The 21,946-nt window shown below is 43.7% G+C and overlaps 1 protein-coding gene across 1 annotated transcript in view; it reads right to left on the bottom strand.

Annotated features, from left to right (window-relative positions):
* The window catches only part of clu (clusterin), a 51,030-nt gene that overhangs the window by 15,786 nt on the left and 13,298 nt on the right, over positions 1-21,946 (bottom strand). The window contains exons 2-4 of the mRNA XM_068025737.1: positions 14,135-14,255; positions 11,110-11,258; positions 5,198-5,362 (exon numbers count right to left, since the gene is read on the bottom strand). Coding sequence (XP_067881838.1) covers positions 5,198-5,362; positions 11,110-11,258; positions 14,135-14,222 — 402 coding nt within the window. The 5' untranslated portion in view covers positions 14,223-14,255. The remainder of the gene's footprint in view (positions 1-5,197; positions 5,363-11,109; positions 11,259-14,134; positions 14,256-21,946) is intronic.

The raw sequence follows: 21,946 nt of genomic DNA, 5'->3' as shown, positions 1-21,946 counted from the left end.
ACTGTGACGTTATACCAAGGCCCCATCTCCCTGCTTTGGGTGAATGTAAAATATCCATGGCACTATTTCGCAGAAGAGCAGGGGAGTTATCCTGGATGTCCTGCCCAATATTTATTCTTCAAAAAACAGATTATCTGGTCTTTAACACATTGCTGTTTTGTGGGAGTTTTCTGTGTGAAACTTGGCTGATGTGTTTCCTACATTACAATAATGACTAGACTTCAAAAGTACTTCATTAGTTGTAAAACGCTTTGAGATGCCTGGTGGTTGTGAAAAGTGCTAAAAAAAAGCCTTGCATTTTTATAAAGATAGAAAATCAGCACGGTTCTTGCTACTAATTACTGTTCAAAATCCCCAGTTAGGAAATTGATATGTGTGTCTTTGTGTATGTGGATGTTAGATGATGGCATCTCCTCAGTCAAATTGCCTGCTGAAACCCAATGCTTAGGCTTGCATGTGAAGGAAGATTGGCCATTTTAGTGAATTACAGGATGCACAACCTGCAAGACAGTGGAGAAAAAACTGGGGAAATAAGGAAAGAACAGCAGGAATGAAGCCCTGTCCCAAAAAAACTTTGGTAGCTTGCTGGATCACCATTCACAGTTTAGTGATTGAAAAACAACAGACTACTAGCCTGTATTTTCAATCAAAATCTGTCTACAGTAGAATGCCAGTGAACAGTGTTTCTTGCATGTCTAATTCATGAAGTTCTACATTCTCCAATTTCACAACAATGCAATAAGCAGTGTAAATACAGCAACTAACATCACCATGAAAATAAAACCAATGAAGCATACTTCAGTGAATTAAAAATATGGTATTAATTTACAGGGAGGCGGTGGTGTAGTGGTAATGTCACTTGACTAGTAACCCAGAGCCCCAGGCTAATGCTCTGGTAACATGGGTTTGAATCCACAGCAGATGGTGTAATTAATAAATCAATTAATAAATCTGGAATTAAAAAGCTAGTCTAGTGGTGATCATGAAACCTTTATCAATAGTTGTAAAAACCCATCTGGTTCACTAATGTCCTTTAGGGAAGGAAATCTGCTGTCCTTACCTGGTCTGGCCGACATGAGACTCCAGACCCACAGCAATGTGGGTTGACTCTTAAATGCCCTCTGATATGGCCTAGCAAGCCATTCAGCTGTATCAAACTGCTACAAAGTCTTAGAAAAGAAATGAAACTGGATGGACCACCCGGCATCGGCCTAGGCACTGGAACTACATCTGGGAGCTTGTGCCAAAATTGGAAGAGATGCATAGATTAGACAAGTAACATCCTGACATCGTCATAGTTATGGAATCATACCTTGCAGACAATGTCCCAGACACCATCATCACCATCCTTGGGTATGTCAGGAGGAAGTTGCCCTGGGAATCCTCAACATTGACTCTGGACCCCACAAAGTCTGATTACCACCTACCACCACCCCCCACCCCACCTTCGGCTGATGAATCAGTGCTTCTCCATGTTGAACACCAATTGGAAGAAGCACTGAGGGTAGCAAGGGTACAAAATGTACTCTGGGTGGGGCAACTTCAATGTCCATCACCAAGAGTGGCTTTGTAGTAATGCTACTGACTGAGCTGGCCGAATTCTAAAGGACATAGCTGCCAAACTGGCTCTGTGGCAAGTGGTGAGGGAACCAACAAGAGGGAAAAACCTACTTGACTTCGTCCTCACCAATCTACCTGTCACAGATGCATCTGTCCAAGCCAGTATTGGTAGGAACGACTACCGTACAGTGTCATAGAGAGGCCCTTCAGCCCACCGAAACAGTGCTGACCATCAACCACCCATTTATACGAATCCTACATTAATCCCATTTTCCCTCACATCCCCACCTTCCCTCAATTCTCCTGCCACCTACCTACACTAGGGGCAATTTTTACAATGGCCAATTTACCTATCAACCTGCAAGTCTTTGGCATGTGGGAGGAAACTGGAGCACCTGAAGGAAACCCACACGGTCACAGGGGAAACTTGCAAACTCTGCACAGGCAGTACCCAGAACCGAACCCAGGTCACTGGAGCTATGAGGTTGTGGTGCTAAAAACTGCGCCGCTGTGCAGTCCCTGTGGAGATGAAGTCCCATCTTCACACTGAGGGCACCCACCAAATTGTTGTGTGGCATTACCACTGTGCTAAATTTCGAACATATTTAGCAACTCAAAACTGGGCATCCATGAGTCACTGTGAGCCATCAGCAGCAGCAGAATTGTATTCATTCACAATCTGTAACCTCATGGCCCAGCATATCCCCCTCTCTACCATTACCATCAAGCCAGGGAACCAACCCTGGTTTAATGAAGAGTGCAGGAGGGCATGCCAGGAGCAACACCAGGCATACCTAAAAATGAGGTGTCAGTCTGGTGAAGCTACAACACAGAACTACTTACATGCCACACAGCAGAAGCAGCATGCAGTAGACAGGGTGTTGTCCAGGTCTGACTGCAGGCTGGCACGGACTACCTCATCATTAGAGGAGCTGTGAATGGAGCTGAATGTTTGTAATCAGTTGAGAACAGTCCCACTCCTGACCTTATAATGGAGGACTGCCCACTTACGAAGCAGTTGAAAATATTTAGAATAAGGGCATGTCCCTGACTGTCCAGCAGCATTACCCTATGGCTGCATCATCAGGAGGTATCCTTAACGTGGTCTGACTTGAACCCATGCATCAATATTAAGGTTTTCCAAGGTCACCTTCACTTGAATATATGGGCAGAATTTTGTTGCCAGTGAGCAAGTCCTAACTGTCGGACACAAAGCGGGTGGCATAGCCAAGCAGTGGAAGGTGAAAGGGAATTATATTGGGGCCGTCCAATTAACAGTCGGCGGGTGTGGACGCCGGCCAATAATGGGGAGCGGGTGGCAGGTAGACTTGGCACCTGAGAAGCAGCCGCCATATTTGAAGGGAAGGCACTCTGTTGAAAAGCAGCACAAGCAAAGGAGACTGAAAGGAAGGCCAGACAAGGGTGGTGGTAATGCAATGGCATCTGGAGGAGGACATAAGACCCATTACCCCCATTAATCTGTACACCTCCAATGTGTTCAACAAGTTTGTCCAGCCTCCAGCTTGTCACTCCCACACTTATTTCACTCTCACCCTCACTGTATTGCAACGCTGCTGCTGCTGACAATGGCTGTCAACTGCAGCCAACACTGACCTGCTGCTGAGCTCCGGCCTCCTTACTGCTGGTGAGGCTCTGAGGTTCCTTTCTGCACGTCACCCCTAGAAAAATCTGAAACCTCCAGAAAATACCCATTAATTGGCTTCTTAACAGGCTCAATTGCTTGCCTGCAGCCACCAAGTGCAGTTTCCAGCTGGCAGCCCGGCTGCCTCCAGGTATCTTCATTAAAGGTGGGAAGATGTCGGGCTTCCACCCCAACACGCTCCCCCATCACATTGCCTGCCCGCCTGCCTCCCAGCCTGTTGCCCTGTGTGTGAGAAAATTCCATCCTCTTATCATTTTGTCCTAACTCTCTGGTGGGTCTTTCCTGCCGGTGGATCAAGACATACCCAGGACTGAGATGTTGTCTAATAAATATGATTCTGTAAGTCCAACTTTGTCAGTTTGTTGCTTGACTAATCTGTCATACAGTTCTTCCAACTTGGCCCCCCACCAACCCTGACAGATGTTAGTAAGCAGAATTTTCAGGGTCAACTGGACTAAGATTGCCCAAGTCTTGTCCTGATACAATGGCTGGGTCATAGTTGATAGATATGTCCAATTGTTTTCCTTATTTTTGTACTTTATTGTGACTGTTTATAACAGAGTAGCTTCTAGGCTATTTCAGAGAGCACTTGGAGTCAGACCCCTGGTGTGGGACTGGAGTGACAAATAAGTCAGACTGGATAGGGATGGCAAGCTCCCTTCTCTGAAACACATTCGTGAACCTGTTGGATTTTTAACAGTAATTTGGCAAATTTTCATGGTCATAAATTATTTAACAACAACAATTCAATTTTGCAGCTTGACGTGGTGGAATTTGTACTCATGACCTCTGGGTTTGTAGGCTAGTGCCATTACCATGATACAAGTGTACCCCAACAACACTTTGGGAGGTCTCTGTGGTTATGCTAGAGTGTGGATAACTTAGAGATATGAGCACAAAAAATTTTAACTTTGGCAATTGTTAGTGATTTGGACAGGAACTCTGAGAAAAATGTTCTGACCATCATTTTCCAATCCTCTCTGGCTACAGGCGTAGTGCCAGAGTACTGGAGGACAGCTAACATTGTACCATTTTGTGCATTCCGAAAATTGCATCTTCAGAACTGTCAGGATTTGGGAATGGAATAGGAAGTAGGGTTGGAATGGTAATTAACTTTACTTCATTTTTTTTCTAATTACAAAAGATAAATTCCTCATTATAAAAGGATTTTATCATTGTGATGTCTGATGTAGCCTGTTGACTGAGTTTATGTTCCATGCTATTTTCAGTTTATGTGCTTGTGATGAGGGATGCCTTTGTTACCAGGCATTAACTTGAGAAAGAGCCCTGACTATCTGTATTAGAGATTGAGCATTTACTTGGAAACTTTAGAGTAGGCTTCTTTTTCACTGTTTCAACATTCCCCGGATGTTCAGGTGTAATCAGGGCTTTGGCTGCTGATCTTCACCAGCAGCAGCGTAGAGTCCTGTTATCTGAACTGAAACATTGCTACAAACCTGAGAGGCCTCCAGCAGTGCTTCAATTTCCTGCTGTTTCTATCAGTGCTCAGTCTTGTCAGATCCAGGCCCGTGCTGAAAGTGTCACTGTTAATGGCCCAGGACAGAAAATTCTGGTGCTCCCTAACCTGGACAGGAGCAGCATACTTTGATTACATTGCTTCGGTTTGATTCTGTGGGGAGCAGGAAAATTCCCCCATTGTTTTGCACAACCAAGTGCTACTATGTGCTCAGCATGTTTCATTTTTAGTCAATTTTATTCAGTTTGCATATTATTTTAATTTGCTGTATTGTTGCCCTAAGTTAGATTCTCTGGAGACAGTGGCATGAAGTGGAAGACAACAAACAAATCAGGAATTCACACCTCCGGCTAAGTTTCAACCTCTTTCAAAACAACAACTTGCATTTATATAGCACCTTTAAATGTAGCAAAATGTCCCAAGGCATTTAACAAGAGTGTTATCAATAAAAATGTTAAGTAGCAATGATCTTTAAAGTTTCTTGCAATAATACTTACTTCCTTTTCAACCATACCAAAGCCTCTTCTGCAAACCTTTGAGTAGAATTGTGTGCACGTTTGCCTCAAGCATGGCTTGCACTCTTCCCAGAGGGCCTCCTTTGACTGACATTGCTCAGCATCAGTCAGCTTTCTCTGTGCATCTTTAGCAGCTACTAGAGCTTCCTGGTTAACATTTGTAAACAGTCAATCATTTAGTGGTATTAAAATTGCAACATTCATGTAAGATTAAACTCAAATACAATTATTTAATTATCTTCTACACATGCAGCTTGAGTATTTTCAGCATTTTCTGTTGTTATTTCAGATTTCCAGCATTTTGCTTTTGTAGCTAATTATTTTGATGTTTTTGCCAAGAAAGGGTTGTTAGCAGCAGGTAATGTTGTACATTTACATCAGTGTAAGGATCAAACACTTTCAGGTTACTTTATACAAGTTAGATGCAAACTAAATCTCTCCTCCTTTAAAATGAGTACTTTACATCAGTATTTATGGGCAGCACAGTGGCGCAGTGGTTAGCACCGCAGCCTCACAGCACCAGCGACCCGGGTTCAATTCTGGGTACTGCCTGTGTGGAGTTTGCAAGTTCTCCCTGTGTCTGCGTGGGTTTCCTCCGGGTGCTCTGGTTTCCTCCCACAAGCCAAAAGACTTGCAGGTTGATAGGTAAATTGGCCATTAGCAATTGCCCCTAGTATAGGTAGGTGGTAGGGAAATATAGGGACAGGTGGCGATGTGGTAGGAATATGGAATTAGTGTAGGATTAGTATAAATGGGTGGTTGACGGTCGGCACAGACTCGGTGAGCTGAAGGGCCTGTTTCAGTGCTGTATCTCTAAACTAAACTAAACTATTCACCAAGGAGAAGGACTTGGTGGATGATGAGCCTAGAGAAGGGAGTGCAGATAGTCTCAGTCATCTCATTATCAAAAAGGAGGTGTTGGGTGTCTTGCAAAGCATTAAGGTAGTTAAGTCCCCAGGGCCTGATGGGATCTACCCCAGAATACTGAGGGAGGCAAGGGAGGAAATTGCTGGGGCCTTGACAGAAATATTTGCATCCTCATTGGCTACAGGTGAGTTCTCAGAGGACTGGAGAATAGCCAATGTTGTTCCTTTGTTTAAGAAGGGCGGCAAGGATAATCCAGGAAATTATAGGCCGGTGAGCCTTACGTCAGTGGTAGGGAAACTATAGAGAGGATTCTTCGGGACAGGATTTACTCCCATTTGGAAACAAACAAACTTATTAGCGAGAGACAGCATGGTTTTGTGAAGGGGAGGTCGTGTCTTACTAATTTGATTGAGTTTTTTGAGGAAGTGACGAAGAAGATTGATGAGGAAAGGGCGGTGGATGTTGTCTATATGGACTTTAGTAAAGCCTTTGACAAGGTCCCGCATGGCAGACTGGTGCAAAAGGTGAAGTCACATGGGATCAGAGGTGAGCTGGCAAGATGGATACAGAACTGGCTCGATCACAGAAGATAGAGGGTAGCAGTGGATGGGTGTTTTTCTGAATGGAGGGATGTGACTAGTGGTGTTCCGCAGGGATCAGTGCTGGGACCTTTGCTGTTTGTAGTATATATAAATGATTTGGAGGAAAATGTCGCTGGTCTGATTAGTAAGTTTGCGGATGACACAAAGGTTGGTGGAGTTGCGGATTGTGATGAGGATTGTCAGAGGGTACAGCAGGATACAGATCGGTTGAAGACTTGGGCGGAGAAATGGCAGATGGAGTTTAATCCAGACAAATGTGAGGTAATGCATTTTGGAAGGTCTAATGCAGGTGGGAGGTATACAGTAAATGGCAGAACCCTTTGGAGTATTGACAGGCAGAGAGATCTGGGCGTACAGGTCCACAGGTCACTGAAAGTGGCAACGCAGGTGGATAAGGTAGTCAAGAAGGCATACAGCATGCTTGCCTTCCTCGGTTGGGGCATAGAGTATAAAAATTGGCAAGTCATGTTGTAGCTGTACAGAACCTTAGTTAGGCCACACTTAGAATATTGCGTGCAATTCTGGTCGCCACACTACCAGAAGGACGTGGAGGCTTTGGAGAGGGTACAAAGGAGGTTTACCAGGATGTTGCCTGGTCTGGAGGGCATTAGCTATGAGGAGAGGTTGGAAAAACTCAGATTGTTTTCACTGGAACGACGGAGGTGGAGGGGCGACATGATAGAGGTTTACAAAGTTATGAGCGGCATGGACAGAGTGGATAGTCAGAAGGTTTTTCCCAGGGTGGAAGAGTCAGTTACTAGGGGACATAGGTTTAAGGTGCGAGGGCAAAGTTTAGAGGGGATGTGCAAGGCAAGTTTTTTTTACACAGAGGGTGGTGAGTGCCTGGAACTTGCTGCCAGGGGAGGTGGTGGAAGCAGATACGATAGCGACATTTAAGACACATCTTGACAAATATATGAATAGGAAGGGAATAGAGGGATATGGGCCCCGGAAGTGCAGAAGGTGTTAGTTACGGCAGGCATCAAGATCGGCGCAGGCTTGGAGGGCCGAAAGGCCTGTTCCTGTGCTGTTCTGTTCTTTGTTCTTGTTCTTTAAATACACTGTGCATTAGCCCCAGTCTAAGACGAGTGTCCCTTTGCTATCTATGTACGATTTTTTCAATTGCCACTTGAGTCATACTTCTGGCTTTTCAAAATCAGACTGTGCTCATTTATAGGCTGCATTTTACTGACCTTTCATTTTTCCAAGGAATTAGGTTGAAGTGATCTGAAGTAATTTCAATTAAGAACTTTAAAAAAATAAGAGAAAATGGAATGATTTATTCCCATCAGTTTGGGCAACATTTAAAGTAGAGAATCAGAGATGAACAGGCACAGAAGCCATTGTTCCCTTGTGCTGTGATGGCTCTTTGAAAGAACTATGCAATTAGTCCCACTCACCTGCTGTTTGCCCGTGGCACTGCACCGTTGCAATAGAAGACAGAAGTCAGGCATTAGAGGCCCAAGGGGATGGAAATCTGGGCAGAAACCAAAAATACCATGTCTCTGCTCAGAAGTCTTGTGGCTGCAAATTTGTGCTGGGGTCAAGAGTAGATGGAACTTCTGTCTGTCCCAAAAATGGTTCCAATGACAGAAGGCAGAGCCAAATGGGAGAGCTTTCCCACATTGGGAATTTCCTTGGTTCATGACTCCGTTCCGTCCAGAGATCTGAATGGTGCAAAGAACCTGCCATCTGGTTTAGCTTGGAAGCACTGAGGTTTCCAGGCTGCAGTCGTAGCCTGGAAGACCCCAGAAATGCAGGAAGCTTGGACTGTCCCCTTCTTTAAAGCAAGGGACCCAAATGGCCATCTGGCATTGCATTTTCCACATCTCCCCTCTATTTGGCACCCAAGATGCACCCACGATGTTCTGATGCCCGACAAACATATGTAAATGCAGTGATCTCACTCACTCCAGATACTCCAATGGAAGCAGGAACAAAGGTCAACAGCACCCACTCTGCCCATACATATTAAAGGCCTGTTCAGGTCAGGAAAAAAAAACCCGACCCAAATTCAACAGAATCAGACCAGAGCCTGACCCGGCCTGAGTCCTTCCATTTTTTCCCGTGCCCGACCCGACTCGAGCCCGACCTGACCACCGGAATGTTCATTTTACCTACCTTCCGATTCCGAATCCGTTTTTCACTTTTTCAGTTTGTGCAGATAAGCAACAGAAGAGTCACTCACTGCGCAGACTCAGAGTTTCCCTCCTTGACGTCTCAGACTCCCAGCTCAGGCTGGCTTTTCAACTTTTGACACTTACTAAACGTAACTTCCCAGCAGAGCAAAAGACAATACTGTGGGACTGTGTCCGACCCAGACCCAGCTCGACCTGGACCCAGCCTGACCTGACCAGAGCCTGAAAGCCGGATCCGGAAGAGTGACCCGACCCGACTTGAATCTGATACGTCGTTGGGTTCGGGTCGGGTTAGCAGGCCTTTAATACATATGTTGGTGGAGCGAAGCAAGGATTTTCAGGGTTAGTATGTATATCAGGAAATAGTGAAGCTTTTAAAACCTAAAGATTATAGGAAAACGCAAAGACAGATAGGAAAATATCTCCACAATTTTGAGGTCCTGATGAGTTACAAGTTTGTTACTGTGCAATGATGCTTAATTTCAAAACCGTGATGTTATAAGGAGAAGGAAAGGCATGTAGAACAGTTTAATTGAGTTTGGAATTCAGAGGAGCGCTGGTGACAGTAATATTGATAAATGATAAAAAGTGGTAATCCAGAGATAATGGAGTCTGAAGGTGATAAAAGGATTGCTGATCAGATGAAAAGTTTTTCCTTTATCCACTCCAGAGTGAAATAAAGTGCTCAAGGAGCTTCTCCAAATATGGGAAAAGTATAGAGTTTATGGAACATTATCACTTTGCATGTGGGCAGAAAACTGGGAGTCTTGGATCTGCTGTCCATAATACACCCCACTGGGCATGCCCAAAGTGAAAATTACCCCCTCAGAGTGGTTGAGAAGAAACGTTTTACATGAAAGAGGAATTTCAGCTTCTTAGAGGCAGCTTTAGTAATGGAGGATATGTAGGAATTCCATTTAAAGTCAAAGATTGCGAGACCAAAAATGTTGATAGATTTAATGGCTCCATCTTAGTCCTTCATCTAAGAGATAGTCACTGTTGGTTAGATTGCAGAAGACATAAAGAAACTATAAGGATAAAATTAGTCTTTGGTGTCAGTGCAAACTAGACAGTTACAAATCAGCAATAAAAACAGAAAGTGGTGGAAATACTCAGCAGGTTAGGCAGCATGTGTGGAGAGAAACAGAGTTAACGTTTCAGGTCTGTGGCCTTTCATCAGAACGAATCAGCAGCCCATTTTACATGCCGCCAAATTTCTTTTCCATTGACTTCGGATATAAAAACGGGTTACCAATTCACTTTTAGCCCATTTCACGCTACTGCAGAAAACAAAATACTTCCACTGTTGTTTCAAATGCTCCATGCCCACATTCTGGGCTGAATTTTACTCTCCCGCTGCTGGGAGTGGCAGTGGGTGAAAAGAATGGCGGCCCACACATGCGGCCCGCTGTCAGGCCACTGCAATCTAGTGCGCGCCGGCTTATCTACATACGCAGAACAGTCTGCCACCCCCCAATTACGTGGCAGGGGTGGGCTCTGCAAACCCGGCAACGGCATCAGCTGCCTCTTCACAGGCACTGACGCTATTTTTAAAGGGCTGCCAGACCTGCACATTTGAAGCCTGTACCTCCCCCCCCCCACCCAATACACTGTAAATTGATTTCTGGCCCGTAGTCCCACCCCCAATACAAAGAAAATAAATGGCCACCCAGTTCTCGCCCCCTACTGCCCCAACCCCCCACCCCAAGCACTTAAATTTAATATCTGACCATTCCCCCCCCACAACTGCACAAAGTGCCGGGGTCACACCTTCCCACCACCCCAACACTAGAAATGCAGAGTTGACCTCATTACCCCCAACTTCACTAAAAATCCTAAGTTCCCCCTTTCTCCACCTCGGTGGCGCCAGCTTTCCCTGAACAGGAAAGTGAAGGCGCGTGAGTGCTCGTCGTCGCGTGGAAGATCACTGTGAAAGGTATGTAAATGTATGCCTATACTTTATTTAAATATTTAATTTTGGGTCCCCATCACCGAGCGGTGGTGGGAGGGTGCCCGATGTCAGGAGCTCAACAAAATCCAGCCCACTGTGTGTATGTAGAGCATTTTTCACTTAGATTAGATTGAACTTTAACTCCAATTTTAACCAAACCTGCCTGGCAGGAATGGGAACAATTCTGGCTGAATGACCATTTTACACCCCGCCTGGTTTTACTCTCAATTGGATGGGGTGTGAAACAGGAGTTGAACCCCAACCTACCCCATTCCTACCAGGCAGGCTAAGTTAAAAATCGGAACTTTTGTATGAGTAGTAGAATATTGCACAAACCTCCTTTTGCTTGCTGGTTTGATCCAAACGTCGTAGATACTCCTGGTGTTGTTGGTCGCTTTTATCCGCAATAGATTTCATAACCTTTGCTCCATTGATAGCATTTTCCATTTGTTTATTTAGATATTTTTGTCCCTCTGTTGACAGTTCTGTAAAAATATAGCACAATGTTAGCCTCAAATAACATAGGCATCCCCTTATTGCAGGAAATGCCTGGGATTGCTCAAGCAATCTTTAATGACTTGCTTCCTCTCCCCAATATACTAATTTTCTCCTCTTATTCTTCCTTTGCTGAACACGATGAGTCACCCTGATATATATGCAGTTCCATTGGTACCTGTGACTATCAGTACCTTGCTTCTAAGTGGCCGTGCTTCATGCTTGAATCCGCACAGTCAGTGCCAATGAACAGGAAAGCTATTACAACAAATTTAATCCTGACATCACACAAATCATCCATAGATAAACATTTCCAGTTAGCAATTAAGGAATGGAAACATTTATTTGCCCTTCTAGTCTGAATCTAAATTCTAAAAATGCCCCAGCCAAGATTTATTAACTCGAAAGAAATCTGGATCAAAACTGGGAGTTTTTATGTTCTGCTTAGCTTAGTAATTTTTATTCAGAGATACCAGATAAACTCTGATTTTATGATGAATATGTGGAATTACTAGTTGAAAAAAAAATAACACCGTCCATCTAGTTTTCCATCTACCACCCCGTGGCATGACGCAATGATAACGGATTTGTTGACTAATTCATAGCAATCAATTTCTATCAATTAGTTCACAACAGACAGACATGAGGCAAGGAAAATCCCAGTAGGTCCACCTATTGCTGCCACATGTGCTTCACTCACCATATATCATTTCTCAATTTACTTGTATACTGTAACCTAAAATATTGTTTTCTGTAAGAAACCTATCTAATTCGCATTTGAATGAATCAATACCATCTGTTCCACCATTTCCTGAGGTGCCAATTCTATACATACACCATTTCCTCACTGATGCTTCTGCAGATTTGTCAAGTGCAAGTCTTTCCTTCAGGTTCTACTGTTCTGGACAAAGTGAAATAACTTGTCATGGTCGACATTATTTAATCCCTTTAGAATCGTAAAAACAGTGATCACATCACCTTTCAACCTTTTCTTTTCCAGTAGGAACTTACCCAATTAACATAATTGCTCCTCATAATACAATCGTTCCATCCCCTCATTTATTCTGAATGCTGTCACCTGTATCTTTTCGACAGCTGCAATATCCTTTTTGTACCACAGCAATCAGAACTGTACACAATATTCTACACATGGTTTATAAAGTGACAGGATTATCACACTACTTTGGCTCACTATTGACCTTCTAATATATGTTGACCAGGGGCTGCAAGAAGTATAGAATCTGTTACAAACTGCTGGATAGTTCATGAACTAAAGTAATCTGAGCTCAGACACTGGCCTGTGCTGGTAAAAACCAGTTTGAACTAATTAATTTATGTGACAGATAAGGGAGAGATCACAGGAATAGAGCCTTATTTGGACACGGTGTGATACTGGGGTCTTTGGGCCTGGGTCAATAAGGAGAAGATACGAACGAGGTGAGCAGGCCTAAACCAACAGGAAAGAAACAGCACAGCTCAAAGAGATAAGAAAGAGAATAAGTATGGAGAATCTCAGGCATAGAGCCAGCGAGAAACTCCGGAGATTAACCATCGCGGAAGTGGAATACCCTCCGTGAGCAACGCGGCAACGACGTAAAAGAGAGAGAGATCGGAACGCCTGGCCAGCGTCGGCTCTCCCCTTTTTCGGGTATTATCCTTTGTTTTCTGTGACTAGGTCAGGGTAAGGTCAGAGGAACCTAGTGGGTGTGCTGATTGATTCTAGCTAGCTTTGTTATTAACTGTATAACCCAGTTTGAGTTGCATGCTTTTGTCTAACCAAGTGTATAAGCCTTATTCTTACATTGTACAACAACGTGAATAAAGTAAATTGATAGTTAAAGAAAGGACTGAGTTTCCTCCTCTTTGTACTAAGCCATTAACTGTAGCCGGTGGATTCGGTGGAGGGTGGCTCTCCTGTAACCCCGATATCCCAAACACCCAGCCTGAGCCTGAATTAAGAGGACTTAGTCCCACGTGACGGCCAGGATCAAGTGGGTGAAGGGAATAAAGGGGCCAAGGGGGAGTTGACTCCGCGCCACGGTTTACATATATCCCAGCATCTGATTCTTACTCTGATTGTAAAAGAAATTGTGTTTCAAATTCTTCAGGTGATGTATTCCTGTCATTTAGTTGATTCTGATATACCCCCACCATATATGAAAGGACATATTACACGTTACTGGTCACTTTAGGCAGGAAATTCACTTGGTGTGAAAATTAGCAGGTACAGCAGAGCCACTCTGTCCCTGTCTACCCCAGTTCTGCCCACAAAATGTCGGAACAAGGGCAGAAAATTTTGGCTACTAAATACATGCTGGCTACTCTCAACATGGGGGAGAAAGAAAATCACCTTGGGCTGTTATCACACAATCATAGCTTGCATTTTTCAAAAACAGAAATAAAGGACATCTCTTACAAAGAATACAAGGGTATTTTTTCATATTTGGAATTGAGAAATGTCACCTTAAACTCAATACACTTTTTGATGTGCACTAAAAGAAAAAACTTGGCGTAGCCACTAATTTGTCCCATGCCTTAAAAAGGAATAAAACTCTAATAGTACATTGCATTTTTCAATGTACTTTACCTTTTCTATAAATATATGATAACATGATTGACAACATCATTCTGCTGCTGACTGAGCTACCAATTTTTGACCTTTTATCTTTATTTTGACTAAAGAAGATTAAGGGAAGACTGAAGTTGTGTAATACATCATCTGCTATGTAAATTTGCTGTGACAGTTAACATGTTGTGCCACCATCAACAACACCTCAATTGGAGACAATAATATTTTATTAAACTAGCAGCTACTTAAGTTGTTCACAATCAGCAATTCAAATCGGTGTAGAAGAATGTCACTCACTTTTGAGTTTCTCTGGTGGAACCTGTTGCAAGCTTTCACTCACAGCAAGCACGAGAGTGAGCCACACGGTGAACATAATGTTCTTCATTTCTCTCTCAATGGGGCTCAGAAATTCTCTTATCTGAAAAAAAGAGACAAATGATGACTGCATTACAATAGAAAATGTAGTAAACAAAGGGAGATCCAAACTGTACTGGATAAAAAGGACAGCAGAATGGATGTACTTTGCACACTTCAATGGCTTGCCACTTAAAAAAGTGGTATCTCTTTGCACATAAACAACCATTTTGTGTTATTAAATCTTATCATAACGATTGCAGAGCAGACAAGAAGCTGATTCACATTTGTATGAGACCACAAGCAATTAGTTTAATAATTGCACATTATGAGCTAAAAACAAACAAAACTATGCTGCAGAAATAGAGATACAAAGTAGAGGAATCTGATTCCTGTCACAGCTTGTGCTGATGGCAGGGAGGAAATGTGGTACCTTTTGTTTTTCCTGCATTCCTTTCTAGTGAGGAGGGTGTGGGCTGTTTCATAATAGTGGTCCACCTATTCAATCCCTAGTAATTTAGTTGGGGTGTGGTGGGCTGCTTTGTGATTTGATGCCTTGTTCCTTAATGTGATCCCATGCTGCAACATAAACATTTTGGCGTTTTTTTATACTTGGATATTCTGACTTGTATCTTGTTTTATGAATATCCAACTTTAGAGCTTTGAACCAATTTGAGATTCCAAGATGTTTCAGTGGACCATAAATCAGACAAAAATTGACACCAAGCCAAAGCTTGGTTACAGTTTCAAGGAAGGGTTTAAAGTGGAGAGGTTAAGGGAGGGAATTCCAGAGCTTAAGGTAGACAGATGAACGCACAACCGCCAGTGGTGAAGTGAAAAAATGGCTGGATTCACAAGAGGCCAAGCTGGAGGCACGCAGAAATCTCAGGATTGTGGGGCTAGATGAGGCCCCAGAGATAGGGAGGGGCAAGGCCAGAGAGCAATTTGAACACAAGGATGAGAATTGGAAAAACAAGGCTTTGGTGGACTGGGAGCAAATGTAAGTCAGCGAGCATAGGGGTCATGGGTAAATGGGACTTATTCTGGGTGAGGATACAGGCAGCAGAGATGTGGATGAATTCAAGTTTATGGGAGACCTACCAGGAGAACTTTGGAATAGTTGAGTCGGGTGGTTACAAAAGCATTGATGAGAGTTTCAGCAGCAGTTAAGTTTCAGAAAAAATGATGGCTCATCTAAGGCTGAATGTCAGATGAGCAGTCTGACAGAACAGAAGCAGTAGAAGGATTGAGTAGAGAGGTAGATCTGGCTAAGTGGAAGCTGACTCTTTGTCTGCACATAATGTCACCAAGATGAGAAAAAAAGTTTTTCTAACTGCAGTGAATTGGGAACTGAGGACATTGTGCTTCGTCGATTAGAGGGCTCAGCAACCTGGTCAACATGGCTCTAACTAGTGGCTTACAAATTATTTGTTGTGATACACAACAATGATGAACCGTAGCCAAAATGTGTTCACCACTTTCTGTCTAGAAGTTCCTGTGAAATGCAGTGCCAAGTCTCTCAAGGCCTATTGTAGCAATTTGTAAATATTTTATGTAGTCAAGTGACAGAACTGTTATTGCAATCATTTTGACATTTTCCTATCTTTTTTCCTGTTTACTGATAACATTGACAGTTCTTTTTTTACAAACAGGGAGACAGTATGTGCTGGGCAGATAATTTTAATCTGGAATACTTGAGGGAGTGCTCCTCCAGGCTCTACAAGAATACCTATGGCTTTCCCTGCCCTGGTCTTCTTCTCCCGCTTCCAACTGCAATTCTTCCCAATGCCCTTTCTTCCTCACTTTTTTTGTGGGTTCCCAGTGGTAGCCTGACCTTCCTTGACTTTCCACTGTTGCCCAATGGTGTTGACAACATTCATGACAGCTTCAGGCAGGAGTCAGTTTTGGGTTATTCAAATGAAATAACAAAAAAATAACAAAATGTGACCATTTTATTTATAGAGGAAACAGACCCAATACATTATTGCAAGACTAACAGTTCCTACAGGGTTGGAAGCTCAGCTCAGGGTCAAATAGAACACCTAGGCTGCGAACAATTTGGTTCAGCCTGAAACGGTGACCAGAGAGGAGGATGAAATTGATGACGAGTGTCAGGAAAACCCTATAAGCCAAATGGGCCATATTAATTTCATCAGCTTTTAATGGGAAAGATCGTACAAGTTAACTTTTTAAAAAACTAGCAGCCAAGATGGCCACTGCAATTTACATTTGAAACACCAGGAAATTGGACTGGAGACAAAGCGTCTAACAAGAAGCCCAGCCAGAACAATGCCTTGGCTAACTGAGTAGAATCACCAGAAGATCCTCGTTAGCAAGCCAAAGTTATCCTGAGGCATTCATAAGTGAGGTGGGGGGGTCAACAGTGGCAACCCCACCTAAGAGGAGTTTTGGGTTTTAGATTTGGACTTCTTTAAAAACAAAGGGGATTGATAGAACCATGTGACTGCTTTCTCATCTCTGAAGAAACTGGAAGTTTTGTTACACATACAGCAGACAGGCAGTAACTGAGTATACAGCAATGAAGCAGGCGGCTGCTTCCGTGTGTCTCTCTCCCCAGCCCCCAGAAAACAAAAAGGAAAGAACTAGCCGCGACTGTGAACCCTCCAAGCCTAGAGACAGGTACAGCCAGCAAACAGGGGAAGAGAACCAACTATCAATTCTGCCTTCAGGAAAACTGAGCAAAGTGCACTTTGACCAGCAAGGACTTCAAGAATACAGCCTCAGCCGAGGACTACTGAATTTACAGATTGAATTTAAGTTCCAGTTATTCTGGTATGTTATCCAACCACCAAATCTGTAATCTATTTTTGTGTGTGTGATTCTCGTGTGAATGTGTGTGTGAATGTGTAGCGTATTTTTAAATCAGGTTACAGTATTAAGTATAATAAACTTACCTCTTTCTTGTTTAAACTCAAGCAAACTTGTCCGATTAGTTCTTTGTAATGACATTAGAGGAACAAGGTAAAACACTCACTGAGGTGGTAAGCACAATCACTATTTTTAAAAAGGAATATACCCTATTGCGGTCAAATGAGAGGAAGGGCGAATGGGGAGCCTGAGACCCCCCTCCCCACCTGGCTGAAGCAACTAGGAAACAGAGTTTGTGGCAGGGATCAAAGAGACTGGCTTTGGTCTAACCAATGTTTAATTGGAGGAAAATATAGCTCATTAGAGCTGGATGTCAGACAAGCATTCTAACAACAGAGACAGTGAGAGAGTTAATTGTGAGGGGCTGAATTTTATGACAGTGGCTGAAGTCCTGCCACCAGGGCCAAATGCAGGAGGCAAGCCTGCTTCGGCCAGTGGTGGGAGCCAGGGAGGCATATTCCTGGCAGTGGCCAATTAAGTGGACGTCACCAGGGTTGCGTCCCTATTAAGAATGGCGCCTGCCACCAAGAGCTGCAGGCCCAATGACTGGGCCAGCAGCTCAGCTGCCTTAGCAGCACCCCCGCTAGCAGTAGCCATTGCTGGGGCTGCACCAGCAAGATGAGGACACATTGATGACCGTGCAACCTCGAAGACAGATAAGTAGGGTCTGAGGATGCTGGGGCCAGGTAGGCCCCGGTGATAGGACAGGGCAGGGGGTGGTGGTGGGTGTCGCTGAGGACAGGCAGTGCCAATGCCATGGGAGGTGGGCATTGCTGCTGGGGAGGGGCCCTCCATGGGCCATGAAGTTCCCAAAAAAAGGAGGCCCTCCCCCCCCCTCCACCCCAGGCCCGCTGGGAGGCCAACAGTTTGCAATGGATGGTTCTCCATGCGGCACCATGGACCACCCCCAACCACTGCTGGCAGAATGCCCAGACAGGCTGGAAGAGCACCTTAATCATTAGTCCTTTAAGTGACTCAATTGCGTTCCCAGCGGGCAGCATGTCTGCCAACTTTCCTGCCACTGGCAAAATGGCATGGTGGCAGGAAGACATCAAGCATGCCTCTGATGCCTTTTCATGCTATTTTGCCAGCCTTCCCGACTCCCACCCCATCGCCAAAGGACTGGTAAAATTCTAGCCGAGGTAGGGATTGTTGTCATCGACGTACATGTGAAACCTAATGTTTTGTCTTCAGATGATATTGCTGAGAAGCAGCATGTAGATGTGAAATAGGAGAGGCCAAGGATATTGGCACTCTAGGGCTAACAGTATGGGAATGAGAAGATAAGCCATTTCAGGATATTCTCTGGCTACAACCGGATACTTAAGAGTGGAACAAGGTGAGCACAGACCCACTCAGCTGGACAACAGAGAAGAGAACGGCACAGTGGCGCAGTGGTTAGCACCGCAGCCTCACAGCTCCAGCGACCCGGGTTCAATTCTGGGTACTGCCTGTGTGGAGTTTGCAAGTTCTCCCTGTGTCTGCGTGGGTTTCCTCCCACATGCCAAAGACTTGCAGGTTGATAGGTAAATTGGCCATTATAAATTGTCCCTAGTATAGGTAGGTGGTAGGGAAATATAGGGACAGGTGAGGATGTGGTAGGAATATGGGATTAGTGTAGGATTAGTATAAATGGGTGGTTGATGGTCGGCACAGACTCGGTGGGCCAAAGGGTCTGTTTCAGTGCTGTATCTCTAAACTAAAACTACAAACTAGGAAGGTGGAGGAAGATTGTGAAAATTACAAAGATGTTGAGGAGAATAAGGAACAATTGTGCACCATGGTCACAGTCACATAGGATGTTGTTTGTCACTTTGATTAGAGCCATTTCAGTGCTGTATCAGGGTCAGAAATTTAATTGAAGAGGTTCAAACATGTAATTGTGGGACAGCTGGGCTTGAATTTGGGAGGTGACAACACGTTAAAGTACTTTGAAGAGGAAACCGAGGTTAGAGATCGTGCAGTATTTTGCAACGACAGAAGGGCAAAGAGTGGGATTTTTGAGGAGAGGGTGATGATAGCAGATTTGAAAGGGAGGTAGACAGTTCCTAAGGAAAGGGAATCATTTACAACACCAGCTAATATGGGGGCCAGGAAGGGAAGTTGGTCTGCGGTTTGATGGGAATAGGATCAAGAGAGTAGGAGATGGGTTTCATGGACAAGATGAGCTTGCAGAGGGCTTGAGGGAAGATAGGAAATAAATTAGAGAAAGATGTGAGCTTAGGACTAGGGCAGGGAGGAATCTTGGCTTGGTGAATAAGGGAAGTGAGAGAATGCAGTGGCAGCTGAAAGGATTGCCTCATTCTTGGAGACAAAAAAGTCAGTGAGCTCCTTGCACTTGTTGGCAGTGAGGGCAGAAGGATGTAAAGAGACAGTTGGTTGTGGAGAATCATACGGCACAGAAAGAGACCATTCAACACATCATGCTTGTGCCAGCTCTTTTGAAGAACTACCCGATTAGACCCACTCCCCTGCCATTTCCCCATAGCTACACAAATGTTTCCCTTTTAACATATATTCCCTTTGGAAAGTGACAATTGAATCTGCATCCAAAATCCTTTCAGGCAGTGCACTGCATTAAAAAAAAGCCTCTCTCCCCTCTGGTTCCTTTGCTAATTACCTTAAATCTGTATTGTCTGGTTACTGACCACCCAACCAGTGGAAATAGTATGCCCTATTTACTCACTTCATCATTTTGAACACCTCTATTAAATCTCACCTTAACCTTCTCTCCTTCTCTGCTTTAAGGAGAATAACCCCAGCTTTTCTAGACTTTCCACATTACTGAAGTCCCTCAGCTCTGGTATCCATCCAGTAAATCCTCTCTGCACTCTATCCAAGGCCTTAACATTCTTTGTAAGGTGGGATGCCTAGAATTGCAACAATACTCCAGTTGAGGCCAAACCAGTGTTTTATAAAGGTTCATCATTACGTCCTCTTTTGTACTGTATGCCTCTATTTGTAAATCCCAGGATCCTAAATACTTTTTTTTAAACAACCTTATCAGCTTGTCCTACCATCTTCAAAGATTTGTGTAGGTGAACCCCCAGGTCCGTCTCTTCCTGCATCCCCTTTAAAATTGTACCATTATCTTTGCATTCCAGGATGATCTTGGAGAAGTGAACAGTTCTTGCAGAGCAGAATAGGGCCCAATAATGCCTGATGCAGCCATGCCAGATCTGGTGATGAATGGCTAAACTAGTTGTGCACCATATACTTTCAAGTCGGCAACTGTTCCACTTAATGGAGCAAAGATGGGGGCCATACCAGGTGGAGCGACTACGGTGCGACAAAGTAAAGGTTTTGCTGGGTAAAAGGGCAACAAAGGCGGAGGTGAGGCTGTAATGGAGTAGATCCATAACTGAAGTAGTATCATGGAAAACAAAAGGGCCAAAAGCAAGATTGCGAGGAGTTTGAAAGTGTCATTGTAAGTGACTTGGGAGAAGAGCTTTTTTCCAAGGGTGAACATAGAAGGAAGTGGGGTTGGAAGGAGGAAGGGGGATCTGTGTGATGTGGGAGACAAAGAAATGACCAAAGATGGTTTTAACTGTGATGCAGACAAAGGAAATACAGAAATCATGCTAGATGACATAGATGAGGGGCTAACCGTGAACATGCATAGTGGAGTTTATGTGCAAGGTGTGGTTATGGGAGAACAGGAGCAGGGTGAACCCAGGAGGAGTTAGGGAAAGGTGAGTTGAGATGGAGGTTGAACCCACCAAAGATGAGAAATCTCTCATGCAGAAGCAGAGCAGGGAGAGGAGTGAGGACATCTCAGTGAGAAACATAGCAGGCCTTGGGTAGTTGGTAGAGAATGAGGACTTCAGAGGAGAGGTGAGAGGGGTTGAATAAGATGAGCTGCTCAAAAGAGATGGTGCCAGTGGAGTAGAGGGCAGACCAAGGTGAGATGAACAGAAGAGCCATTTGCCCAACTTGCATCTGTCTGGGGTTCAAAGGGTATGCTATCCATTAATATAATGCATATAAATGATCCAATTCACATAATGTGCTAGTCAAATATTCTGAATAGTCTTAGCCAAATAAATGAATGCTACTTACACATTTAGTCAAGGCATATTTATGTTCCAAGTTGGGATGGAGAAAGGGAAGTAGCATTTATAATGCTGTGGCTTAAATGTGCCCAGTGGAATAAATGGAACTTTGATAGTGATTTGTGTAGAAGTAAATTGATTGTAGCAGCCTGCATATATTGATTTGACTACTTTATTTAGGATAATACAGTGGTATTAACTAATCAGTTGAAAAACCTTCACAAAGGTTACATTTCTATTACAGGAAACCCTTTGGGAAGCTCACATCAAACGAATGGTCTAACTCCGAGCCATTCAAGTTCCAGTTAAAATCTGTGGTTGGGGAACCATAGGTTTGTATGGAAGGGTGAGCTAGATGGACTGAATGGTCTCCCTCAGCTTTGGTTCTTCATGAGAGATAACTGACTACTTAAAGAGGAAAGAAAATCTAAGGAGAATTCTTGTAAATTCAAATCACTCATATTATAGAGTTAAAATTAGAAATTCATCTAAAATGCATTTTTCTTTTGAAGATGTCAGATTTCCTGCCAGCTGGAGATCCTCAGATCTCCCTCGGTGACTCCTGTGATGAGTGACTCAACTGCTACAATGGGAAGGCATGACTTTAATCAGTCTGAGACCCACTTGGAACCACTTTATAGGTTTGCAATGCAAATGCCTTGGAAAAAACATATAGTCTAAATGGACCAGAAGGTCCTAAAGGAGGGAAAGAAAAATAACTAATTATAAACAAAGGAACTAAAACACTTCAGATACTAATAAGGTTACTAACCTAAAAATATGAAAGCTAAGATAGCATTGATAACATTTCTAA

This window comes from Heterodontus francisci, chromosome 3 (genome assembly GCF_036365525.1).
Source record: "Heterodontus francisci isolate sHetFra1 chromosome 3, sHetFra1.hap1, whole genome shotgun sequence".
Classification (NCBI taxonomy): Eukaryota; Metazoa; Chordata; class Chondrichthyes; order Heterodontiformes; family Heterodontidae; genus Heterodontus; species Heterodontus francisci.
The sequence above is the reverse complement of the archived record's forward strand: the minus strand, read 5'-3'. Positions and strand labels throughout refer to the sequence as shown.